Below are 12,224 nucleotides of genomic sequence, written 5' to 3' on the forward strand. Positions count from 1 at the left end.
TCGGGGAGCAAAAGGATTGACATATTTGGAAGATGCATGCTCGGTCATGCAGATACATCCGCATATTTGTATCAAGAAATGAGGGTCTACAGCTATACCTCTACCCCCCCCCCCCATACCCTCCCTTTTCCCCACCTCCCTGTGTTTTCATGTTATTTTTATATGTGCTTGAAAACTTAATAAAGATTATATTTAAAAAAAAAACATTTGAGTAAATATGGTGATGATGATGATAAAAAGATTCACCCTTCTTATAGAAAGCAAATTAAATATCACTGCTATGGGGGAAAGTAAAATGTTGAGATCATGCATTCTTTTTTTTAATATTTGTAATCAATTATTTTATTTCTTTTGCTTTTTATAATAAGTCTTGAAGCTAAATGCTAAATCCAAGGCAGTTAGTAGTAATGTGTCGTTTAAAACATATGCCTCACCATCAGGATCAGTAGCAAGAACAATATTTGTCTCACTCCACAGTTTGTACTGATGGTGCTGTGCTGTCAAATGCCCTTGAGCTCTACTGAGCATGCTCCCTATTTTTCTGGTCTGTTCCCTACATTTTATGCTTTAGCTGTAGCCTCTCTCTCCTCTCTAGTGCTTCTATGTGCTGACAGCAAAGAGGACAGGAAAAGAAAATCTGCGTTATTCCTCCTCCACTTACCCTAAACTGACAACACTTTGCTCTCTATTTCTGGCTTCCCAGGATCTTTGGGTTCATAGGGAGCTCTCCTCATTTCTGCTTGTTTGATTTGAAAGACAGGGATGGATACAGTGCTGAACGCTGAAGAGCAGACTTTGACTCTATAACATCTTCTGGCCTTGGCATATATTTGAAGTATTTGACATCTTCTGACGAGAGGTAAGTGCTATTTATTTGTTTTTCTTCTTGCATGAATCACAACTGTCTATTTGAGCAAAAGCTGCTTCCATTCACAAAAATTCTACATATCACACTGTTGGGAGGCATGCGACTTTCAAGCTGCGATATCTTCAAACCATGCCTGGATTCTCCAGGAAAATGTTACAGAGCAACTTTGAGTGGCTCAGATTCAACAGCACTGCAGTAATTTGCCAATAGTACACCCCAAAAGACTGCCATATATATTAGAAAGAGCATTTCTTCTCTCTGTTCTGCAGAGGATCCATGATGCTAAATCTTTCAATAGCACCTCACTCTTCAATATTTCAATGCTCTTTTATTTGGCATTCCCACCATCCTATCATCTAAGATCTTTATGTTTTCTATATTTAAATTACAAAATAATGTATTTTATATACAAGTATAGTACATGTATACATGGAAGTAAGGTCAAGGAAAAGGTTAAAGAACTGAAATTAATCTATACTACCATAAGAAAACAATATTAAAATTGGCATCTAGACTATTTTATTAAAAGTAATGCTACAATTTTCCCAATAATAAACAAAATAATTATTATCGGTCTTTTAAATGTATTGTCAAAAGCTTTAATGGCTAGAATCACTGGGTTGTTGTGAGTTTTCGGGGCTGTATGGTCATTTTCCGGAAGCATTCTCTCCTGACATTTCACCTGCATCTACGGCAGGCATCCTCAGAGCCTGTGAGGTCAGATCTCACAACCTCTGAGGATGCCTGCCTTAGATGCAGGCGAAATGTCAGGAGAGAATACTTCTGGAGCATAGCCATACAGCCCTGAAAACTCACAACATCCCGGCCTTTCAAATATCATTTATCTTGTATGTTTTAGGCCTGTGCTTATGGGGTGCTATGCCTGGGGAGGGGGGAGATGATAAAACATTCTAGCAATTGTACATTTGCAACATCACAATGTGTGGGATTGTAATAAGATTTCAAATTGATCCAGAATAACATACTGAACTACCAACACATTCCAAAATCACCATATGCTGCTGTCAGTACATTTATTTAATGGCACAGAAATAGGGGAAGAGGAAATAGAACTGCGAATTATTTGCATATGTGGAATCCTACAGATTTCCAGCCACTGCAAAAAGAGTTAAATTAGCAATGGCACAAGCACTCACAGTATTACAGAATATAAGTGGCACAGGGAATATTCTTAGAGCAAAGTACGGATTTTAAGATGTATGTAACTTATCAATAGGTACTAGCAATGTGAACTGCATGTTATTACTAATTTCAAGGGCAAAATGATTATGAATACCAGTTATGGAAATAAAAGAGAGAGAAAGGGCTGTTATCTCCAAGCCCCAGACGTGGGACTTCCAAGGAAATAATCTTAAACCTAATCTCAACATTTTGCTAGTTATGAAATGTCCAAGAGATACTGAATTAGATAGAAATTTTATGTGATGTGATTAAATTTTATGCATTTATAGAGATCCCAAGAGCTCTTCTTATGTGCTTACGTGTGGAATACAGGCAACACCAATGGGAGCTATATAATATTCAGACCTGCTGCTCTGTGCCCATCCTAAGTACAATTATGCATATCTCCAGGGCTAAACTTTTTAGTTGAAATATCTTCAGTGACACAAAAAATCTGGTTGTGGCATGTAGACATCATAAATTATTACCATCTGTTTAAGAGGGCATCTCTTAATGTTCTGTTAGATTAGGGGAGCCCTTTGTGATCTGTTTCTTTCATTGCATTTACGTTAAAACATAGGGAGAACTGTACAAGTGTTCCAAAAGAGGTAAAGATAAAGCATACGTTTAAAAATAACTAACAATTAGCATAGAATAATAATATACCACCATTGATTTTCTGTCATTGTCACTGATATTCAGATCTGGATTCCTCTCAAAGTAATTTCAGTTTACCAGCAATATAAACAACGCATTGGGATTAAGTTTAAGATTACTCCAGTATTTTTGACAAACCAGATTTATAATCTCAACAGCTTTCTAACTGCTGAATTAGTTATATATATATTTTCTTTCTGATCAGCTGATTATCGAAGGAAATGGATACTTCACCTTCCAAGCAATATCCAGTGAAAAAACGAGTGAAAATTCATCCCAACACAGTGACAGTGAAATATACTTCTCACTATCCACAGCCTGGAGAATTGGAATATGAAGAAATTAATGAAGACCACGAGACTTTTGTAGAAGATAATCCAAAGAGAAGGCTGCTAAGCGATGGTCGGCGGAAAGGAAGGTCCTTCTTTGGGACTATTGACATCCCATCTCAGCCAGAACAAAAGCCAGAAAGCCACAAGAGTGGACAAGGCCAGGCTTTTGTGGATGGAAGCATTTTTCAGTCCAGAAAGACTTGGGCCATTCTTTTAGGATCTGCTTTGGCTCATGGTTGCGTAGCCCTGATCACTAGACTTGCTTCTGATCGTTCCAAAGTGCCATCTCTAGAACTGATCTTCATTCGTTCTGTTTTACAAGTGTTTTCTGTCTTAGTCGTCTGCTACTACCAGGAGGACCCTTTTGGGCCAAAAGGCCACCGCCTACGACTATTCTTCTATGGAGTTTGCAATGTTATATCCATTACCTGCGCTTACACCTCCTTTGCAATAGTACCCCCAAGCAACGGGACGACTATGTGGAGAGCTACCACTACAGTCTTCAGTGCCATTTTGGCATTTTTACTAGTAGATGAGCGAATGGCTTATGTCGATGTCATTACTGTGGCTGGCAGCATTGTTGGTGTTTGTCTGGTCATGATCCCCAATATTGTTGACGAAGAAAATTCTCTCTTGAACATTTGGAAGGAGGCCTTTGGTTATACCATGACAGTTATGGCAGGCTTAACCACAGCCCTCTCCATGATAGTGTACAGGTCCATTAAGGATGATGTGAGCATGTGGACAGCACTTTTCACTTTTGGTTGGACTGGAACAGTCTGGGGAGTCTCCACTATGTTTTTCCTTCAAGAGCCAATAATTCCACTGAATGGAGAAAGCTGGAGCTACCTTCTAGGTATCTGTATATGCTCCACAGTGGCTTTTCTGGGTGTTTATTATGCCTTGAGCAAATTCCATCCAGCTTTGGTCAGCACAGTGCAGCATCTGGAGATTGTGATAGCCATGATCCTTCAGCTTCTTGTGTTACGGATCTTCCCCAGCATTTATGATCTGATTGGAGGAGCTATCATCATAATTAGTGTCTTCTTTCTTGCGTGGTATAAACTCTCCTGGAAGCAAAAGCATGATTATCAGGAGATCCTGGATTCTTCCATTAAATGAATGCCAAATGGTTCTGTTCTGTTTACTGCCACATATAACTAATATACATTTATGTATGTCTTTTGTATGGTATTGTTAATAGAATACTGCCATTTCTTGTTCTAAAATAGGAGGCCAACTCTGCCTCAGTACAGCTCAATACACCTGAAATGTCTGTCCTAGAACCTATATGTGAGAATTGTTTTAAAATATGAAAACTATAAAAGTAATATTTTATTCGTATGTAGTGTGCAGTAAGTGCCAATACCCAATATAGACAATTATGTTGTAGGAGCTATCTCACTGCATTTTAATAGGCATAATCCTAAGAAAGTTCTTATATCAGATTTGTTGTCCATCTGTTTGAAGTAGCCTTTGGCAGGGTTTATGGGAAGGCAGCCTATAGAAGGAAATTGCCGCAAGCAGAAACCTAGATGTTTGTTCAGAGTTTGTAGTTGTACCAGTCTAGGGTGCTTGGTGCATGGATGACTACAGAAGATCTTGCCAGGCAAATCTACTTAGCAGTTCCTTCTGTGATCAAAGCTCTGTTGAATGGACAGGCTGATACTTGACCCATAATCTTGTGGGTTTCCTAAAGGCTTTCTATAAAAGATTGTAACTGCAGAAAGGAACTCTGCAAATTAACATAAACTCTAAATGAGAAGGATTATTGTTCATGGAAACCATGTATCCTATTTGTAGTACCTCTTAATTTATAAGTGGGAATTTTAACATGTGTGTACTTATAATGATAATAAGCATACTGATATTTTATATCTGATGCACATTTCTGATACAGACTTTTCAAACCCCAAGACCTTTGCTACTTTTCCTCTCAGAAGGATCGGTTGGTAGCACCTTTCAACATTTCAAGTCCTAATTTCATCAGAAGGCAGTAGAAACAAACAAGAGCCATGTGCCTCTTTGAAAAGTACATTCCTCCCTGTATCCTCATTGATAGTTTACCTGTGTGGACTGAAGTCAATATGAATTCTGTTGAAGTGCCATCTAAAGAGATAAGATGCACCCTTGAAATGGTAGGGGTTTGACTTATAAAGGATGTAAATTTAAAATATTTTTAATATTAAATATTATTTCCAACATTATTCTTTATTTTGCATGGCATTGGATCTAATTTTGCATCGGCTGAACTTTCTCTCCTCACTTTTCTATAAACACATCCAATGTAGGCTAAAAACCAAAGAGAGACTTTCTCAAGTCTTCAGAGCTAGTTTTCTTGGAGATGCACATGGCGAATTGAATGCACAGCAGTCAAATGGGTATCATGGGCCCAGACTATGAAAGAGCAATGCATGTATGAGCTGTTCCAGTTGCCAATTTGTTTTCCAGACAAGCCAGTGCAATTATAGTAGTGCTTTTTATAGGCAGAACCATCTGCTGATCTTTTTTCCAAACAAATTTACCTAACGTTTACAATGTCTGGAAAACAAATTGGCAACTGGTACAACTCCTAAAGGAGCAGGTATTATTTATATATATTTGTTGTGTCAGGAGCAACTTGAGAAACTGCAAGTAGCTTCTTGGTGTGAGAGAATTGGCCGTCTGCAAGGACGTTGCCCAGTGGACACCCAGATGTTTTACCATCCTTATGGGAGGCTTCTCTCCTGTCCTCACATGAGCTGATAGAGGGAGCTCAACCACACACTCCCCGGATTCGAACCTGCAAGCTATCAGTCTTCAGTCCTGCCGGCACAAGGGTTCAACCCACTGTGCCACCAGGGGCTCCAGGTATTATATGATACATACATTTAATGCCAAGTGTTACATGTGTTTTGAAGCAACCATACTTTTTGTGGAGTCTTCAAGAGCATTCCCATACATTTATTACAGCAGATTGGATGGCAGACATGCACCATACTGTTCAGTAAACATATTGGGAAGAAAAGCATGTAACTAGCAAATCAGCCAAACATAGCCCCAATGTCCATGATTCCATAACACACTTCACCTATAGTTCTGAATTTTGTAGGGAGCCACATGGTTCTACCTATAAAAGATACTCCTGTCACTGCACTGGATTTAACACTGCCAATCAAAAATTGATCTACTTGTCATGCAATTCATTGCTGAACTTAGGCCGCTTCTACACAGCTAAATAAAATCCCACATTTTCTGCTTGGAACTGGAATAAATGCAGTGTGGACTCAGATAACCCAGTTCAAAGCAAACATTGTAGGATTTTCTGCCTTGATATTCTGGATTGTATGGCTGTGTGGAAGGGCCCTCAATCAGGAATCCAAAAGAAACCACAATATTTTAGGTCTGGATGCCCTCCCCATAATCATTGCATACCACTCCATAGTTGTGAACACTCTCCAGATATAGTTTTCAATCCATTTTCAACAACAAAGGAAGACAGCTGAATGCCTGGAAAAAGGATCAGTCTTTGACACTACATTTTGAGGACTTTTTAATAAAGTAGGATTGTACCATCAACTCATGATAGCAACCTCTGTCCAATAATTTGTTCTAAAACAATACCTACAGAACTGAAGGTACAGAAAGTTATTAACAGAGATCCAGGAGGATCAACAGAATCACTTCACACAGGAACTTAGTTTCCCCACTATATTGCGATGTAACTAAAGCCCCTTCTACACTGCCATATACTTTTGTCCAGATTATCAAAGCAGATAATTCACATTATCTGTTTTTAACTGTATTATGTGAATCTACACTGCCATATAATACAGTTCAAAGCAAATAATCTGGAATGCATATGGCATTTTAGGAGGGGCTTGAGGGCCTTTCCACACAGTCATATAACCCAGAATATCAAGGTATAATGTGGTTTGAGCTGGGTTATCCGAGTCCATACTGCCATATATCCCAGTTCAAAGCAGATAATGTGGGATTTTATTCAGCTGTGACGAAAGGGCCTGAGTCTCCATACTGAAAGTAAACCATCCACTTCACTGAAGAATTCCTGGAACTATTGGCCTACCATCTTCCTTTACTTTTTATTTTAGCCAAAAGTAGAAGATTATATATCTCAACGGGTATACAGATGCCCAGTTATGAATAGTGGGCTATTTTTGGTGTTATCCCTAATTTCTTCAGATCAGGCAGAGCTTCCCTCCGCTTGAAATGTATAGTGAAAGGACTGATCCTCAGTTTTGGAGGCTTGCTAGAAGCAGCCAGAATGAGTCATTTGGTCAAGTACCATATTCCCCAGTGTCAATAACAAGACATTAACAAAGACTGAGTATAAGAGGACATGAACACTTTAGCTATGCATTGTCACATTGTAGATTCAAAGTCACAAAGGATGCAAACAATTGTTTTCTATCAGCAGTTTGGTCTGAACTCAGTGGATGAAAGATTTTTAATTCATTTCCATTTATTGGATGTGATAACAAACTGATTCCTTAAACGGAGCCCTGGGAAGCTTTTGGATTCTTACTCCTTATTGGTCCATAAATAGCACACTGATCCTCATGTACAATGTGTATTTTCAGTCTAATATGCAACACACTACAGTGAACCTCAAATCAGGAATGAACCTGTGATTTCAGAGATCATGGTTCAAACCCCTGTGAAGCCACAGATTGGGATTCTTATTCCTTACTGGTCCATAAATAGCACACTTCTTTTGTGTCAGGAGTGACTTGAGAAACTGCAAGTCGCTTCTGGTGTGAGACAATTGGCTGTCTGTAAGGACGTTGCTCAGGGGATGCCCGGATGTTTGATGTTTTGCCATCCTTGTGGGAGGCTTCTCTCATGTCCCCCGTCACGAGAAACTGGAGCTGACAGAGGGAGCTCATCTGTACTCTTCCCGGATTTGAACCTGCGACCTGTCAGTCTTCATCCTGTCGACACAGGGATTTAACCCACTGTGCCACCAGGAGCTCCTGATCCTCATGTTCAAGGTGTATTTTGCCTCTAATATGCAACACACTACAGTGAACCTCGAATCAGGAATGAACCAGTGATTTTAGTGTTGGGCTAGGGCTCTAGAGATGAAGGTTCAAATCCCTGTTCAGCCACAGAAACGCAGTGGATGGCCTTGGGTGAGTCACACTATCTCAGCCTCAGAGGGAAGAAAAAAAGCATCCTCCTCTGAATAAACCTTGCTAAGAAAACCTCATGATAGGTAAGTCATTAGGTGTGTCTAAACTGCAAAATTAATGCAGTTTGACACCACTTTAACTATGAGCCCCCAGTGGCGCAGTGGGTTAAACGCTTGTGCCGGCAGGGCTGAAGACCGACAGGTGAAGGTTCGAATCCAGGGAGAGCATGGATGAGCTCCCTCTATCAGCTCCAGCTCCTCATGCGGGAACATGAGAGAAGCCTCCCACAAGGATAAAACACCAAAAACATCCGGACATCCCCTAGAATCATAGAGTTGGAGGAGACCTCATGGGCCATCCAATCCAACCCCCTGCCAAGAAGCAGGAATGTTGCATTCAAAGCACCCCTGACAGATGGCCATCTAGCCTCTGTTTAAAAACCTCCAAAGATGGAGCCTCCACCACACTCCTTGCAGACGGCCAATTCTCTCACACCAGAAGCGACTTGCAGTTTCTCAAGTCGCTCCTGACAGGACAAAAAAAACCCAAAAACAAAACACTTTAACTGCCATAGCTCAATGCAATGGAATTATAGGCATTGCAGTTTTACATCCTGAAACAACTTGTAAGGCACACAATAGTGAACATTGGTAAATAATTACACTATGTAACAACATTTGAAACATTTTCTGTTCCTGGTTTGAAATTGTGATTTCCTGCAATATTTTTCTGGGTGAAGGGGATTGGTAGCATATATCAATGTCCCCCTGTTATTGGCTTTGCACGTTTCATATCAACATGGCCTTCGCCCCAGGGATAATAGTTGGCCTGCCAGATCTGCTCTTCCTCTCTGCTTCCTCGAGGAAGGCCCAGCCATCTGGCAGCACAAGGAGGGGGGGGGGGGGGAGCCCGGAGATCCAATCAGTCACGGAGCAAGGCGCGCGGCAGGACGGAGCCCTCGCCTCCCATTGGACAGCGCGTTGCCCCGGCAACCGTAGACGCGGCTGCTAGGATTCTGCGCGGCAAAACAGGTACCCCCTTTGCAACTCTGGGTGCAGGATTCTACACTGTGGAATGAATGCAATTTGACACCACCTTTTACTCATAGGAGCTCTGTGGTTTTAGTGAGGCATCAGCATTCTTTGGCAGGAGAGGGTAGAGCTTATAAAACTACAGATCCCATGATTCTATAGTAGGAATGGGAAAATTTGGTCCCTCCAGGTGTTTTGGACTTCAACTCCCACAATTCCTAACAGCCGGTAGGCTGTTAGGAATTGTGGGAGTTGAAGTCCAAAACACCTGGAGGGACCAAGTTTGCCCATGCCTGTTCTGTAGTATCCAGCCCCGGCGGTTAAAGTGGCATTTGTTCAGTTGCTTCTGACTCTTCGTGACCTCATGGACCAGTCCACGCCAGGGCTCCCTGTTGGCCGTCACCACCCCCAGCTCCTTCAGAGTCAAGCCAGTCGCTTCAAGGATACCATCCATCCATCTTGCCCTTGGTCAGCCCCTCTTCCTTTTTCCTTCCATTTTCCCCAGCATCATTGTCTTCTCTAAGCTTTCCTGTCTTCTCATGATGTGGCTAAAGTACTTCATCTTTGCCTCTAATATCCTTCCCTTCAATGAGCAGTCAGGCTTTATTTCCTGAAGTATGGACTGGTTAGATCTTCTTGCAGTCCAAGGCACTCTCAGAACTTTCCTCCAATATCAAAGTTCAAAAGCATCTATCTTCCTTCGCTCCGCCTTCCCTATGGTCCAGCTCTCACATTCATAGGATACAACGGGGAATACCATTGCTTTGACTATGCAGATCTTGGTTGCCAGTATGATGTCTCTACTCTTCACTATTTTATCGAGACTGGACATTGCTCTCCTTCCAAGAAGTAAACATCTCCTGATTTCCTGGCTCCAGTCTGTGTCTGCAATAATCTTTGCACCTAGAAATACAAAGTATGTCACTGCCTCCCAGTTTTCTCCCTCTATTTCTCAGTTATCAATCAGTCTGGTTGCCATAATCTTGGGTTTTTATATGTTTAACTGCAACCCAGTTTTTGCGCTTTCTTCTTTCACCTTTGTTAGAAGGCTTTTCAGCTCCTCCTCACTTTCAGCCATCAAAGTAGTATCATCTGCATAACTAAGGCTGTTAATGTTTCTTCCAGCAATTTTAACTCCAGCCTTGGATTCATCAAGCTCTGCACATTGCATGATGTGTTTTGCATACAAGTTGAATAGGTTGGGTGGGAGTATACAGCCCACTCGACCTATTCTTAAACACGCTTGTTTATGAGCTTCGTGTATTCCAAATAGACTGGAATGTACTTAGTCCTAATATTTTTTTATACTGGTTTTAAACCACTTAATTGGATGTGTTGTAATAGCAGATTCCCAGATTAGTTTAGTGTTTACACTTTATTTTATTTTTCTGGTTATTTAATATTTAATGTTATTTTACTTAAGGACATTAAGTAAAATAACATTAAATATTAAATGGCGCAGGTTCGAATCCAGGGAGAGCGCAGATGAGCTCCCTCTATCAGCTCCAGCTCCTCATGTGAGGACATGAGAGAAGCCTCCCACAAGGATGGTAACACATCAAAACATCCGGGTGTCCCCTGGGCAATGTCGTTGCAGACAGCCAATTGTCTCACACCAGAAGCAACTTGCAGTTTCTCAAGTTGCTCCTGACATGACAAAAAAACAAACAAAACAAAACTTAAGTGATATTTGTCTTTAATATTCTAATGTAGCAGAAATCCTATGTAAAATCATACTATGTATTTTTTACATTAATATTGAAATCTGAAATATATACAGAATGTTGAACCAGTCGGTTGTTCTGTGGCCTGTTCTGCCTGTTGCTACTTGGTTGTTATACAGATTCCCCAGGAGACAGACAAGGTGACTTGGTACCCCCATATCACCAAGAATTTGCCACAGTTTATTATGATCCACACAGTCAAAGGCTTTAGAATACTCAATAAAACAGAAATAGATGTTTTTTTCCTCTCTTATCCCACTCAAAACCCTTCTCTTGGTTTCCCTTTGTTCCCTTTTTAATAGCCTTATGTCCTTATCCACAAACCACCTTTAGTTTACAGATTCCCCGGTGGATCAAAGCAAGAGAGTGTTAAGAGCTTCACAATTCATTTTTCTGGGGCAGATGCCTGCAGGCAATATTCAGCACAGAGCACAAAAATGCCGTCTTGGTGCCCTTTTCAGACTATTTGTGACCGGAGCATTACCGTTCCTTTACCCCATGAGTGCATCTACACTGCAGAATTAATGCAATTTGACAACACTTTGGAAGCTATGGAATGATTTGAGTTTTCTAAGTGGTGTAATTAATTCTACATTGCAGATGACTCTCATATTCACACATGCAATGCCCTTTCACACAGTATAAAACCCACATTGAATTGGGTTATATGGCAGTGTGGATTCAGATAGTACAGTTCAAAGCAGATATTGTGGATTATCTGCCTTGATATTCTGGGTTATATGGCTGTGTGGAAGGGCCCCAAGAGAACTAGGGCATCTTCCACACATCTGAATAAAATCCGACATTATCTGCTTTGAACTGGGATATATGGCAGTGTGGACTGGGGGCCCTTCCACACAGTCCTATATAACAGAATATCAAGGAGGAGAATTCCTCAATATCTGCTTTGAACTGGGTTATCTGAGTCCATGCTCAGATAATGTGGGATTTTCTGTCTTGATATTCTGGGATATAGGGATGTGTGGATCGGCCCTCAAATAACCCAGTTCAAAGCAGATATTGTGGGTTATTTTACCTTGATACTCTGGGATATATGGCTGTGTGGAAGGGCCCTGGGCTTTGAGTAAAGAGCCAATTGGGTAAAGTAAAATTTAATATTTGTTTAGCATTGTGGTTCATTTGATTAAGCAGTAACTTAATTAATTATGGATTAATTAAGTTAATTGATTGATTGATTAAGCAGTACCTTAATTAATACTGAGATTCTCAGATTTATTTTTAAAAGTTTATTTAAGTTATTACATTTTGTTGATACGTTTCTAGTTAAATTAGTTCTT

The 12,224-nt window shown here is 40.5% G+C and overlaps 1 protein-coding gene across 1 annotated transcript; it reads left to right on the plus strand.

The window, feature by feature from the left end:
• Window positions 1–361: 361 nt before the first annotated feature.
• On the plus strand, window positions 362–5,246 carry SLC35G2 (solute carrier family 35 member G2). The gene is made up of 2 exons (XM_060768052.2): window positions 362–859; window positions 2,913–5,246. Exon 2 carries the CDS (start codon window positions 2,929–2,931, stop codon window positions 4,159–4,161), a length of 1,233 nt encoding a protein of 410 aa, XP_060624035.2. The 5' UTR covers window positions 362–859; window positions 2,913–2,928; the 3' UTR covers window positions 4,162–5,246.
• The last annotated feature ends 6,978 nt before the right edge of the window (window positions 5,247–12,224 follow it).

This window comes from Anolis sagrei, chromosome 3 (assembly GCF_037176765.1).
Source record: "Anolis sagrei isolate rAnoSag1 chromosome 3, rAnoSag1.mat, whole genome shotgun sequence".
In the NCBI taxonomy this organism is placed as follows: Eukaryota; Metazoa; Chordata; class Lepidosauria; order Squamata; family Dactyloidae; genus Anolis; species Anolis sagrei.